Raw genomic sequence first — 13,642 nt, forward strand, 5'->3', positions numbered from 1 at the left:
GTTATACTTACCTGGCCCCGATCCTCCTCTTCTGGTGTCCCCAGCGGCGATCTTTTGGGGGACTACCATAGCTAGCCCGGAAGAAGGGAGTCACCGCTCCAGGTGGGTCTTGTGAGCAATTAAGGAACCTCTCAGGAAACCAAGGTGCTGGCAATGCCAATGCCATGACTAAGCACTAACATAGTGCGAAACATGTCGGCTGTCCCCTTCTGTGGCTGTGTTTTGTTTTGTATGCCTACTTTTATCGAATAAAGACAACTTTCTGAAGTTCTTCTGGAGTGCGGCTGTCCATCTTCTCCCAATTCTCTACATTTACCATAGCTAGCCCGCTGGCTATGGGGAGAGAGTAGCCCCTGTGCTCCCAACCTGTGTATCCATGGAGCCGCGCTTCATAGACTTAGGACCCTTTCACACAGGGCTGATCTGTTCGGCGCACTCTGCTAGCTCAGCGGGGGATCGCTCCATTAATCCCCGCTGAGCCCGCGGATGACAGGCCAATCTCTGCTCACTGTAAAGGGATGGACCTGTCAGAGCTCCGCTGTCCTCTATGGTGAGATCTGATATAACCGGACAGCCTGTCCGTTTTCATCCGATACCATCCGCTGGACGGGTGGCGAACGTTTCCGTCTGTCTGTTTTGAGTGGACCTTTTTAGATCGGATGGCAGGCGGGTGTCAGCGGACATCTCCGCTGACATCCGCCTGCTCATACAAGTCAATGGGTGGCCTGCTCAGATCCACCTGAAAAAACAGACAGACAGATCTTTGCAGGCAGATTGTGTAAAATGGGCCTTACACAGCGGGACTTAAACCCGCCCCCACTTCCTCCTCACTGCATCTGATTGACAGCAGCAAAAGCCAATGGCTCCTGTTAGAATGCTGTGTGAAGAGTATACAAGAGGAGAAAAGATGTAGCCGTGCACAGAGCTGATCTCTTCTCCCCTTTCTTATCCTTCACACAGGGAATGGGGGGCACAGAGAAACTGAAAACTTTTTTTAGCGTAATGCAAACAATGCATTAAAAGGTAAAAAAAATGTTTGGTTTTGTAACACTTTAACCAGTTCCCTACCGCGTATAGTCATATGACAGCGGCAGGAACCCTTTTGTCCCTTCCGGGCTGCCGTCATATGTTGTATTTTACTTCCTGATCCTCTAGGGAGCGTGCCACGCCGCGTCACTCGGCATCCAATGCGCTTGCCCGCCGAAGTGCCACCAAAAGAAAGCTCTATTTGTGGGGAATAAAATTATCAAAGTTTCATATGGGTACAGCGTCGCATTACGGCACAATTGTCATTTAAAGTGTTACAGCGCTGAAAGCTGAAAATTGGTCTGGGCAGGAAGGGGGTGAAAATGCCCGGTATTGATGTGGTTAAGATTGTCAGAGGCCGGGTCAGCACTTTGAGGCAGTGGAAGCTCTGCAGTTTTGCACAATAATGAAAATCTAACCCTGCAATCATACAGGAGGGGTGAGTGCAGGGACAAAATCGTTGCAGTTTAATCAGCAGCCTGGGGGAGGTGAGAGGACGATGGAAATAGACGCTCAGCAGCCATTTTTTTTACTATATACTTATATATACACACATTTTTTTTTTATCAGATTGGTGATCATGAGGGGGCGACTGAATTATGCAGGCGATAGATGTTTTCAGAGTCAGGAAGGGCACAGATCTTGGTTGGACAACTGGGACCCCAAGAACGTGACTTTTTTTTGTCAAATAATATTACAAAACTAACAAGTGGAGTACAAAACAGAAAAACTGGATGAGCTGTGTACTTACAGGACAACATCGCGTTTTCAGCTTGGCTTCGCCTTGGTACAGATACCTTCCCATTTGTGGTAAACATTGGATAACAAAGAAGCCAATTCTCATACCCGCCATCCAATATGAAAGGTTCACTTTTGAGAATGGTTTTAGTTTCCCACTAGAAGCAAAACAAAAACAGACATTGCTTCACATGTACATACATATACTTCTAATTCTCATTCAGGTTTTGTAAAATAGATGGACCACCCCCAAACAAAGCCAGGGAATCTGAATAACGAAGAAAAAAATGAACACACAAATATGGAGGCTGCTATTGCTGACCCTCTATTAACTTGAATACAATACTAATTCTGCAACACGTTAGCTATTATTATTTCAGGTACTTATATAGCGCCATCACTTTACACAGCGCTGTATTACAAAAAAATGTATTATTACAAAGGATATGATCATTACGTACATTAGCTAAATGCAATCATCATAATACAAGATTGTTGGTGTTAATTCTGGCATTTTTTTATGAATTGATAAATGTATACACGTTTCTTTTTATAACTGCCTAGAGATCAGCCATAAACTCCGGTTTCTAATCTGCACTTACAGATAGCAATCTAAATCTGACTGGAGAACAGAAACTTTCCTTTCTGGCTTTATTAGGATAATGAAGGCTTTGCCAGGAGCAAGTTAACATCTGCAATGCAAACTTTTACCTTGGGAACACAACTAAAATCCGACAACGAGCGAGAAAGTTCCAATAAGAATTTGACATAGAATGCGTCTCATGGCCTTACCTTATAGAGTGCATCTTTTAAACTTTGAAGTGTTGTTCCAAGCTTTAAATCTGTCACCGAGCTGAACCAGTCAAGAAGCACAATGTAGTCGGCATTACCCCTTCCGTCCCATACTGCTTTTGATACCTCTGGAAGGTTGCTTTCAATTTTGGATGCTGTAAATCTGAGGACAAAAAAGGGAAGATCTCAAAAACAATTTTACGTCTTTATTAGTACTACTATAATATTTACATCACCACTAGGACCACCACTTGTACACAGCTTGTACTCCTTTTTACATCTCAGGGCAGCCAGGAGGTTCAGTTTGCTGATGCATCGGTTATCTGGGAGCGGATCTCGCCTGCAGAAATATCAGCTACTACCTTCTACTCCAGCCCTGCCACTGGTTATGGCAAATGGGCCTATACAGAACTGTACCCTGCTGGCCTTATGTTCACCACCACAAGTTGAGCATATTTGAGTAGTCACTGTTTTATAAAGTTACTGTTTTTTATTGCACAAGATCCATGCACTTTTCTCTTTTTGTTGTTACTGTATATACTGGAGTATAAGCCAACCCGAATATAGGGTACCCAATTTTAGCACAAAAAAACTGGGAAAACATATTGACTTGCGTATAAGCCTAGGGTGAGAATGCAGCAGCTACTGTAAGTGGAAAAGAGCGTCAACAATGCCCATTTGCACGCCTCACTGTGCCCATTTGCATGCCTCACTGTGCCCAACATCACTGTGCCCGTTGCAACATCACTGTGCCCAACATTACTGTGCCCATTGCAACCTCACTGTGCCACTCACCTGGAGGATGCAGGTCTGAGTGCAGAAGCCAGGAAAGGAGGGATGCAGCGCTGGTGGAGAGGCCGGGAGTACCAAGATGACCGCCGGAGCCCGGGACTAGGCCGAAGCCGCGGTCTGGATTTTGGGCTCCCGCCCTGCAAGAGGGCACCGTTCCGTTCAGACCCCCGCCAGTGGAACAGGATCTGCGAGCGATGAGGGAGCCAGACACCTGGGAGGCCAGGATACAGTGCTGGTAGAGAGGCCGGGAGGAGCAAGATGGCCGCCGGATCCAAAGACTAGGCCGAAGCCGCGGATTAAAGTAGCGGCTGCCGCCATGTGGAAGGGCGTCGCATCATTCAGGTACACTGACTCGAGTATAAGCCGAGGGGGGCATTTCCACACTAAAAATAAAGGGCTGAAAAACTTGACTTATACTCGAGTATATATGGTATTTTAATTTTTTTTAACACATACATATTATGCCTGGTGCACACTGAGCGGGTTGAACGAAAGGAGCGGTCACTGTACTAGCTATGCAATATTAGTACAGAGACCTCCCTGCTGAGCTATTATGTTCTGATCGGATGCCCATTCTACAGAGCCAGACATTCGGGCAACAGCTTCTGACGGACAGGCTGCCGTACAGACGGGCCAAATGTCGCCGGTTTCTGTTGAACCATCCGATATTCAGCCCGTGTATACCAGGCTTAAAACACAAGTTAAAGCCTTGTAGAAGGAGATCCAGATACAAACTACTGCAGGGGAATCTTGACACTGATGTCTGCGAAACATCTACTGGTATGTACAATGGCAAATAAAAAAGTATTAAAAAGTATGTGAATCTCTTAGAATCAACTGTTTTTCTATCTTTATCCAAGTCACAATCATGCATGGGTAGGTTGAATGTACCCAAGTTGATCGATCAATCACCTTGGGTACAACCAGCCTGCCGGATTATAAATGTGATTAGTGCTAGCAGCTGTTGTAGATGCTAGGAAAAAAAACACGCTGTTCTCCCGATAGGCGGCTTCCCCCACTCCCTACCTGGGAGAACACAATGGCTCTGTAGGGATACCCCCATAAACACTGACTGATGGTTGCAGGAAAGAAAAATCACTCTGTCTGTGGCTGGCCTAAGACATTTAGTAGCAGCAGCACACCTTTTGTATCACTTGTCATAAGGTTAAAAACAAAAAAAGGTGTCATAGTACAAAAACTACAGATAATCACTACTATAACAGATTCATTTATACTGCGAAGCAATGAAAGTAATACTATATTGACAGGATTCCACCGTCAACACTGTCTGGAGAGGTTGTAGGAAATAAATTTGCTCAGTCTATGGCCGACCCAAGAAGCATTATCTGATCCGAACCATGCCTTGCAAAAGGGAGTTCTCTGAAAACATACGATCAACATAATATCTACATAACACTGGAAAGAGATACAAAGCAATCTCAAAGTGTTCCATGAGTTAACAAATTAATGAACGTGCGGTGAGGTCAGTGGCTGGTGAGGCACTGGCTAGTATCGGAGCCAGATACACACAGGTTACATACGCAGCAAACTTTAGTGCGAGAACAATAATTTTACAACTAGATCTCCTCTGTAACGCTAAACATGTAACCTGTAAAAAAAAATTAAAACGTGTCGCCTATGGAGATTTTTAAGTACTGAAGTTTGGCGCCATACCACAAGTGTGACATGACATGTTAGGTATCTATTTACTCGGCAGAACATCATCTTTCACAGTATAGAAAAAACAAACATGTTTTCCTTGTAGTTAAGAGGGCTGGGCGGGAAGGGAGCATTTGTCTTTTAGACACATGCCCCCTTCCATGACACTGCAGTGAAAGGCATGCCTCCTCTGCAGCATTTTAATTGGACAACTTGGGACAATGGTACTTTACCATTGGTCCAAGACTCCAAGCTGTCCATTGAGCTCAGTGCCTCCAAGAAGTGAGGAGAGGCACTGTGAGCTCATCCTCTCAGTCTGCTGCAAACAGTGTGCCAGCTTGTATTTAAACTGCCTGCTCTGTATGTAGCTTCTGACAGGCTGCGCAAGGAGCTCTGTATCTCTGGAACCATAGATGAGAGGAGATTTAAACAGTGGTGGGGTAGGACTTCAGCTACCTACCCCAGCCCCCAAAATTTGGGGTCTTTGCAATCCCAGGTCGCCAAGCTACAACCCTCGAAGTCGATCGTTTTTGTTTTTTTTATGTACTGTGGCTACTCTTCCTAGAAGCGGGTGCCCAGCCAAGAGGGCTCCCAAGGCACAATGCAGAATCCTCAGTGAGGCAAGGAAAAACCGACCAGTAACAGCTAAAGGCTTGAAGACATCACTGGAACAGGCAAACATATGCAAGACTTTGAGCAGCCAGGGTATCCATGACAGAACACCACTGAGCAAACCATTGCTCGCCAAAAAAACAAACGCATGTGACTGCATGCCTAAAGTCTGCCAAAGAGCACCTTGCCAAACCCCAACGCTACTGGGAATTTATTTTTTCTGGACTAATGAAACAAAAGTTGAATAATCAGCAAAAATACTAATCACTATGTATGGCGTAAAAAGGATAACATCAAAACATTATCCCAAAAACGGTGTAGTATGGTGGAGGGAACATCATGATTTGGGCTTGCTTTAACGCCTCAGAGCCTGGACCACTTGCCATCACCGAGGGGGAAATTAATTCCCAAGTTTACCAAAACAGGGTGGCTGTTTGCCAGGTGAAGCTTCATAGAAGTTGGGTGATGCAGAAGGACCCTGACCCTAAGCATCAAAGTAATTCCACCACAGACTGGCTCCAGAAAAGAAAAAAAAATGTGTTCAGTGGCCCAGCCAGAGCCCAGACCTTAAAGTGGTTGTAAACTCTGTTACACCAGTTGTACCTACATGTAAGCCTATAAGGCTTACCTGTAGGTACGTAAATATCTCCTAAACTTGCACAGTTTAAGAGATTTTCACTATATGCGCTGGTGTCAACGTCATCGTTGCATGCGCACCAAAGAAATGGGCCATTGGTGCAGTTTCTTCAGTACCCATGCCGTGACTGGCGGCACCCATGCAGGAGTGACGTCATCGCGGCTCCGACCAATCAACGCACCGGAGCCCGCAAAACTGGAAGCAACTTCGGCGAAAAAGCGGAGTGCAGGCGGCACAGTAAGCCAGTTAATTCCAAGGGGGTTCACATAATTGTTCTTGCCACTGTAAACTGACTAATCTTAAAATTTATTTTTGGATGACATTGATTTTTAAAGGGTATATAAAATAGGGAAAAGCCTTACCACCCACCTAGCAGCTCAGTGGATTCAATAGTATGGCAGATTCTAGTGTAAAAAAATAGGCGTGTAATCCATTTACCTATGCACTGGCAAGATATGCCCCCCTTTTTTTCCTATGTCTGAACCACCTTTAAAAAACCTATTGTCATAATTCATGGTAATCATAAAAAGCAGCAATCGTGCAAAAAAAATAAAAACACATAAGTAGTATGTTAATGTTGATACCCAGGAGATATGGCCTCTTCAGGAACGCTAACAGAACGCTGAATGTGAGATTCCTCAAAATCATTTGCTTTTCGAGCATCCATTATGATAACATTCATTTCAGGGTCCTTCATCATTGCAAATAATTTCTCTGGGGTAATAGATCCTTGAGGCACTATAAAGAAGAAACAAGGAAACACCAACCAATTGCACTCAATAAAACACACTGTTGCAAAACTGAGCTACTACTGCTACTAGAAGCTGGACTTCTTCTCTGACATATTAGTACTGTACTCTGGGGAGTGCTAGCAGCTGTAATATATTTGCTTCCAATCATCTCATACAAACATATGACTAAACTTACTATGTTAAAGAAAAGGTATAAAATATGAGCAGCTACTGGATATCTAAAGCTTAACTAACCATATATGTGTGGCATGCACAGTGGAGCCCTGACTATATTCTGCTTTTTGCTTGTATACAAGATGATCACCTACTAGATATCTAAAGGTGGCCATATACTGTAAGATTTCTCTTGTTCAGCCCAAGATATTTCTGATTCCCTCATCCACGGTGAAAAGTGTGGATGCAGGAATCTCCCCTGGCAGCTATTGTATTCGGACATCGGCATCAGCCACTGTCACAATATCCCAACAGTGGCTGCATCTGATTGGATCGGATTGTATTGGAAAAAAAATCCGCTCAGCCCATTTTTTCCCCAGAATTTCAGACGGGAGGATGCCGACAGGGCCAGCCATGGCTTGAATTATTGAATTATTTCTCTGTGTATGACTGCTGAAGCCTGTACACCAATTATACAGGTTAAGGGTGCCCTAATGCAGACAATGTGAGGTCAGGGCCTCTCACCCGCACCCTTGTCAAATTAGGACGAGTGGCTGTGTCTTCATAGACTTACATAGCCTCCCTCAACGCAGCACCTGACAGCTCCAGCCAGGCCCGGACTAGGACAAAAAATAGGCCCGGGCATTTTATACTGAGCAGCCAATTTTTCCCAGGGACAGGATAGACGGACCCCCCCCTGGTCTGTGCGGACTCCGATGCGATGGGGGTCTGTGCATCAGAGTCTGCACAGACACCCCATCGCATCAGAGTCCACAGGGGGAATGCTGTGGACTCTGGTGTAAAGGGGAACTCTGATATAAGGGGGTCTCTGCTCACCAAAGACCCCCTCTTGCATCAGAGTCCACAGAGCACCCCTTAAATTTGTTTTTATATAAACTGGGAGGCAGGACAGAGGGGGAGCTTACTCACCCCAGAATGGAGGCTCAGGGGCAGGCTGCCTGCAGCTTTTATCTTGTGTTCCAAATTTTGCTTCACATCTTCCCGGGTATGTGTGGGTGGGGCAGACACAGGGGGTGTGGGCAGGGCAAATCGGAGTAGAGATCTGGGGGATGGAGGAGGAATTGTCCGAGCTGAGAGCAGAACTGTCAGTGTCGGCTCTGAGGCTGAGCTGTATGTGAGAGACACGCAGCTCAGCAAATCAGCCGCTAACATCACTGGTAGTTGCGCCAGAGCCCGGACATGACACAGTCATGGCTGCATAGCGGTAGGTGAGCGGCGGCCGCGACCTGTGTTAACCCCGTCCAGGCCGCTGGCGCTGCTTACCTCCCACTGTGCAGCCTGATCATCAACAGGCCACGGAGCAGGCGGCCGCAGCCCACCGGCAAATGCCCGGTTTGTCCTATGGCCAGTCCAGGCCTGGCTCCAGCCACATAAACCAACTGCTGATGTGCAGTGTGTGGGTCACAGCATCCGTATGAATGAGGTCTAAGGCCAGCTTACAGTAAATCTTATTTAGCCACAGATATCAGATGGCAATGGCATGTGCAGTGGAGACCTGATCTTTCACTGAACAGAAACCTGGACTGTTTAAATTCATACCATCTGAAGAGGTTTCCTTCTTGGGTATTAAATCTTTCTTATTACCGTTTGCCTAAAACAGAGAAATAAATAAATTTCAGACTTTAAAACTCTAAAATTCAAAAATGGAAATACACAGAAGAGCTGTAAATAATGCAGTTAGGAGGGTTATGTAAAAGATAGTTGGTGTATGACAAACTCTAGATCAGTGGTCTCCAAACTGTGACCCCTTTGCTTGCCTTTATCTGGCCCCTGTGGCACTTTTCCTTTCACTGATACAAGACACTATTCCTCCCACTCAAACCAAAGATGGGGCATAATTTCTGCTACTGGCATCAACAACAGGGCACTATTTCTTCCATTGACAATGGGGTACACCAATGATGTGGATCTCTTCCTTGCATGATACCAATGATGGGGCACTGGCACTATTCCTCCCACTGACACCAATGGGGAACAATTCCTTCTACTTATCACTTATACCATTGATGGGGCACTATTCCTCCCACTGATTCCAATGATAAGGTACTATTCCTCCCACTGACACCAATGATGTGAAACAATTCCTTCTACTGATACAAATGATGGGGAACAATTCCTTCAACTGATACCAATGATGGGACACTATTCCTCACACCGACACCAATGATGGGTCACTATGCCTCCCACTGACACCAAGAACTGGACACTATTTCTCCTACCGACCCCAATGATCGGACACTATTCCTCCCACTGACACCAATGATGGGACACTGTTGCTCCTACTATGACCAATAATGGGACACTATTCCTCCCAATGACACCATTTATGGGGTGCCAATCCTCCCGTTGACACTAATGATGGGATACTATTCCTCCCACTGACATCAATGATGGGACACTGTTCCTCCCACTAACACCAATGATGGAGCACTATTCCTCCCATTGACACCAATCATGAAGCACTATTCCCCCAATGAAGACCAAGGATGGGGCACTAGCTCCTTCACTCACACCAATGGGGTGCTATTCCTCCACCTAATACCAAAGATGCATTGTTTACTCTCACTGATGCCAAGACAATTTCTACACCCAAAGGCCACAGTCTGGCCCCCTGTAAGTCTGAAGAACAGTAAACTGGTCCTTTGTTTAGAAAGTTTGGAGATCCCTGCTCTAGGTGCAGCAGTAAAAGCCACCCCAACTGTTAACCTGTAGACTGCAGGTTGCACTTTATTATGCATAATCTTGTAACAATAATCACCAATTATTTCAAGAAAGAACTTTAAGTGAGCATTGTCACACTTGTAATGCCGCGTACACACGGTCATTTTTTGTGATGAAATAAAACAACGTTTTTGAAACTTCATTTTAAAAAACGACGTTGCCTACACACCATCGTTTTTTCAAAATGCTCTAGCAAAGCGAGGTTACATTCACCACTTTTTTCCATTGAAGCTCGCTTCATAACTTGCTTCTGAGCATGCACGGGTTTAAAAACGTTGTTTTAAAAGTCGTTTTAGCTACACACAGTGATTTTTTATGACACAAAAAACGACGTTTTGAAAAACATAAAAAATTGAAGCATGCTCTAATTTTTTTTTTGGTCGTTTTTCAGAAGACATAAAATGACGTTTTCCCCACACACTGTCATTTTAAATGACGTTTTTAAAAACAACGTTTTTTTTTCATCACAAAAAAACGACCGTCTGTACGTGGCATAAGAGTTAGCAGATGTCTAGAAATGAAAGGTAATTTACCATTTGACTGACTGTACCGATTGGACAGATGTGAGCTGTCACAGCAACCAAAAAAAACAGACAACGAAAAGTACCACATATGTGCCCATCCACATTATTCAGCCATGCTGTGAAAGAACCATGTTTGCCTAGCTTTGGGTAGTAGTGAGCAGTCTGCTGTCATTGCAATAAATCTCGTCTGGAGATGGAGGCTTTGGTGTACAGCTCATTATTTGGATGGTTAGAATGATTCTAGTTTTTTATTTTTGATTACATGCATGGGAAACATTACCAATAAACTTTTATCGCTATGCTGGGAAATATTTCCTGGAGTTTCCTTTGGTAGGAGCTTTGCATCCTTCCTCTTCTGCTCTTCCTCTCGGTCTAGTTCTTCAAGTCTCTTTCGCACTTCAGCTTCCTCATACCTAATGGAAAAGCAAAGCATGCACACAGAAATACTAGTTTAGCTGCATCCATTTTTTTATTATTTAGTTAATAAAAACAACAACATATTGGTTAAAAAAAAAAAAAAAAAAAAAAAAAGAATACAGCAAGACACTGATACTGCCTGCCTTCCCTCCCAATAGCAGTACAGTTACACTAAACAACCTTCACACTCCAATGGCATGGATCAAGCTAGAGAGAAATGAGTGGGGTCTGTCATAGTCTGGTCACTATTGGGTGAGAGCTGCCCACTGTCTGGGTAATCAATGACACCTCAGACTAGTACTGGAAGGAGAGAAGAGGCAGCCCACATCTGAGGCCCTTTTCACACTACAAAATAAATCCGTTTTAATAATCCGTTTTAAAATCCGTCAGATAATGTTAAAAAACGGAAGTTATACGTCCTTTATAAAATATCATTAAAGTCTATGGGATTTTTTTATGTTCCGTAAAGATCCGTAATAGTCCGTTATAACATACGGACGTTAGTTATAACGGAATATGTGACGGGTCTTGCACTATTTTTTGTAAATTATTTGTCCGTTGCAAGTAACGGATATATTAACGTCCGTTATATTTTAACATTGAAGTCTATGGCACATGGACGTTAGTAAATGTCTCCGTAAATGTCCGTTATGTTAACGGACGTTAATTTTACTGAGCATGGATATTCAGGGGAACCCCGCTGTCAATTTAAAACAAAAATGACGTGCGGTTCCCGGTAAATATCCATAACCAGACCCTTCAGGTCTGGTATGGATATTCAGGGGAACCCCGCCGTCAATTTAAAACAAAAATGACGTGCGGTTCCCCCTAAATATCCATAACCAGACCCATTATCCGAGCACGTTGACCTGGCCGGCCGCAGAAAAGAGGGGGGGACAGAGTGCGGCCCCCCCTCTCTCCTGAACCGCACCAGGCCACATGCCCTCAACATGGGGAGGATGTCCCCATGTTGATGGGGACAAGGGTCTCATCCCCACAACCCTTGCCCGGTGGTTGTGGGGGTATGCGGGCGGGAGGTTTATCAGAATCTGGAAGACCCCTTTAACAAAGGGGACCCCCAGATCCTGACCCCCCCCCTGTGTGAAATGGTAATGGGGTACACTGTACCTCTACCATTTCACGAAGGAAGTAAAAAGTATTGTAAAAAAACACACTGACACAAAAGAATAAAGTCCTTTATTAAAAAAAAAACTCCAGCGCTGAAAAATCCACTCGTTCCCGGCTTCCAGCGTTGTCCTGATCCTGCGACGGGTGCGGGTGATCTCCCGCGATGAGAAGATCCAGCGTCGGGTGATCTCCGCTCCAGCGATGTGAAGATCCATCCATCCGGCGCAGCAGCATCCCGGACCTCCTCTCACCGCTGGGCACAGCCCAGCGAATGAGCGGCTGAAGCAGTGACATTTCTTATATAGAGGAGGCAGAGCCACCCGTCACGTGACCCTGCCCCCTCTGACGTACCTCTGCTACGTCACTGGGGAAGACCAAGAAGAGGAAAGGTCTTCCCTCTTCTTGGTCTTCCCCAGTGACGTAGCAGAGGTACGTCAGAGGGGGCAGGGTCACGTGACGGGTGGCTCTGCCTCCTCTATATAAGAAATGTCACTGCTTCAGCCGCTCATTCGCTGGGCTGTGCCCAGCGGTGAGAGGAGGTCCGGGATGCTGCTGCGCCGGATGGATGGATCTTCACATCGCTGGAGCGGAGATCACCCGACGCTGGATCTTCTCATCGCGGGAGATCACCCGCACCCGTCGCAGGATCAGGACAACGCTGGAAGCCGGGAACGAGTGGATTTTTCAGCGCTGGAGTTTTTTTTTTTTTTTAATAAAGGACTTTATTCTTTTGTGTCAGTGTGTTTTTTTACAATACTTTTTACTTCCTTTGTGAAATGGTAGAGGTACAGTGTACCCCATTACCATTTCACACAGGGGGGGGTCAGGATCTGGGGGTCCCCTTTGTTAAAGGGGTCTTCCAGATTCTGATAAACCTCCCGCCCGCATACCCCCACAACCACCGGGCAAAGGTTGTGGGGATGAGACCCTTGTCCCCATCAACATGGGGACATCCTCCCCATGTTGAGGGCATGTGGCCTGGTGCGGTTCAGGAGAGAGGGGGGGCCGCACTCTGTCCCCCCCTCTTTTCTGCGGCCGGCCAGGTCAACGTGCTCGGATAATGGGTCTGGTTATGGATATTTAGGGGGAACCGCACGTCATTTTTGTTTTAAATTGACGGCGGGGTTCCCCTGAATATCCATACCAGACCTGAAGGGTCTGGTTATGGATATTTAGGGGGAACCGCACGTCATTTTTGTTTTAAATTGACGGCGGGGTTCCCCTGAATATCCATGCGACTTCTGGAGCTGGACTTCAAGAAAGGGTGAAATGTTTTTTATTAACGGACGTTAGAAAGGAATGATATAACGGATGTATACGGATATATACGGATAAACATTATCCGTTTTCAATAAAGGAAGAATGGTAAAATATTTATCCGTATGTATCCGTTATTAAATCCGTTAATAAACGTCCGTTAATAGGTGTAATACGGATATTATAAAACGGACATACAATCCATAGTGTGAAAGAAGCCTGACACTGGTAAAGCTCCACTTCAAAATTAGAAAGTAGAGCTGCACAATAATCGTTAAGAATCAAAAATCGCAATCTTTTTCCCTTCCCGATCTTTAAAACAGCATGTCACGATCTTTCTAACAAGTGCAGAGAGTTCTCACAGCGAAAAAAATAAATAAAAATCCAGGCAGCCTGCCAAGTTTTGCTAATAA

General features: G+C 45.2%; 1 protein-coding gene across 3 annotated transcripts in view; it reads right to left on the reverse strand.

The window, feature by feature from the left end:
- Window positions 1-13,642, reverse strand: part of USP8 (ubiquitin specific peptidase 8) — a 77,771-nt gene that overhangs the window by 39,967 nt on the left and 24,162 nt on the right. For all 3 annotated transcript variants that reach the window (XM_040342570.1, XM_040342569.1, XM_040342572.1), the window contains exons 5-9: window positions 10,708-10,840; window positions 8,722-8,773; window positions 6,841-6,994; window positions 2,557-2,719; window positions 1,778-1,922 (exon numbers count right to left, since the gene is read on the reverse strand). In XM_040342570.1, the coding sequence (XP_040198504.1) occupies window positions 1,778-1,922; window positions 2,557-2,719; window positions 6,841-6,994; window positions 8,722-8,773; window positions 10,708-10,840 (647 nt within the window). The remainder of the gene's footprint in view (window positions 1-1,777; window positions 1,923-2,556; window positions 2,720-6,840; window positions 6,995-8,721; window positions 8,774-10,707; window positions 10,841-13,642) is intronic.

The sequence above is a fragment of the Rana temporaria genome, chromosome 3, assembly GCF_905171775.1.
Source record: "Rana temporaria chromosome 3, aRanTem1.1, whole genome shotgun sequence".
NCBI classification, from domain to species: domain Eukaryota; kingdom Metazoa; phylum Chordata; class Amphibia; order Anura; family Ranidae; genus Rana; species Rana temporaria.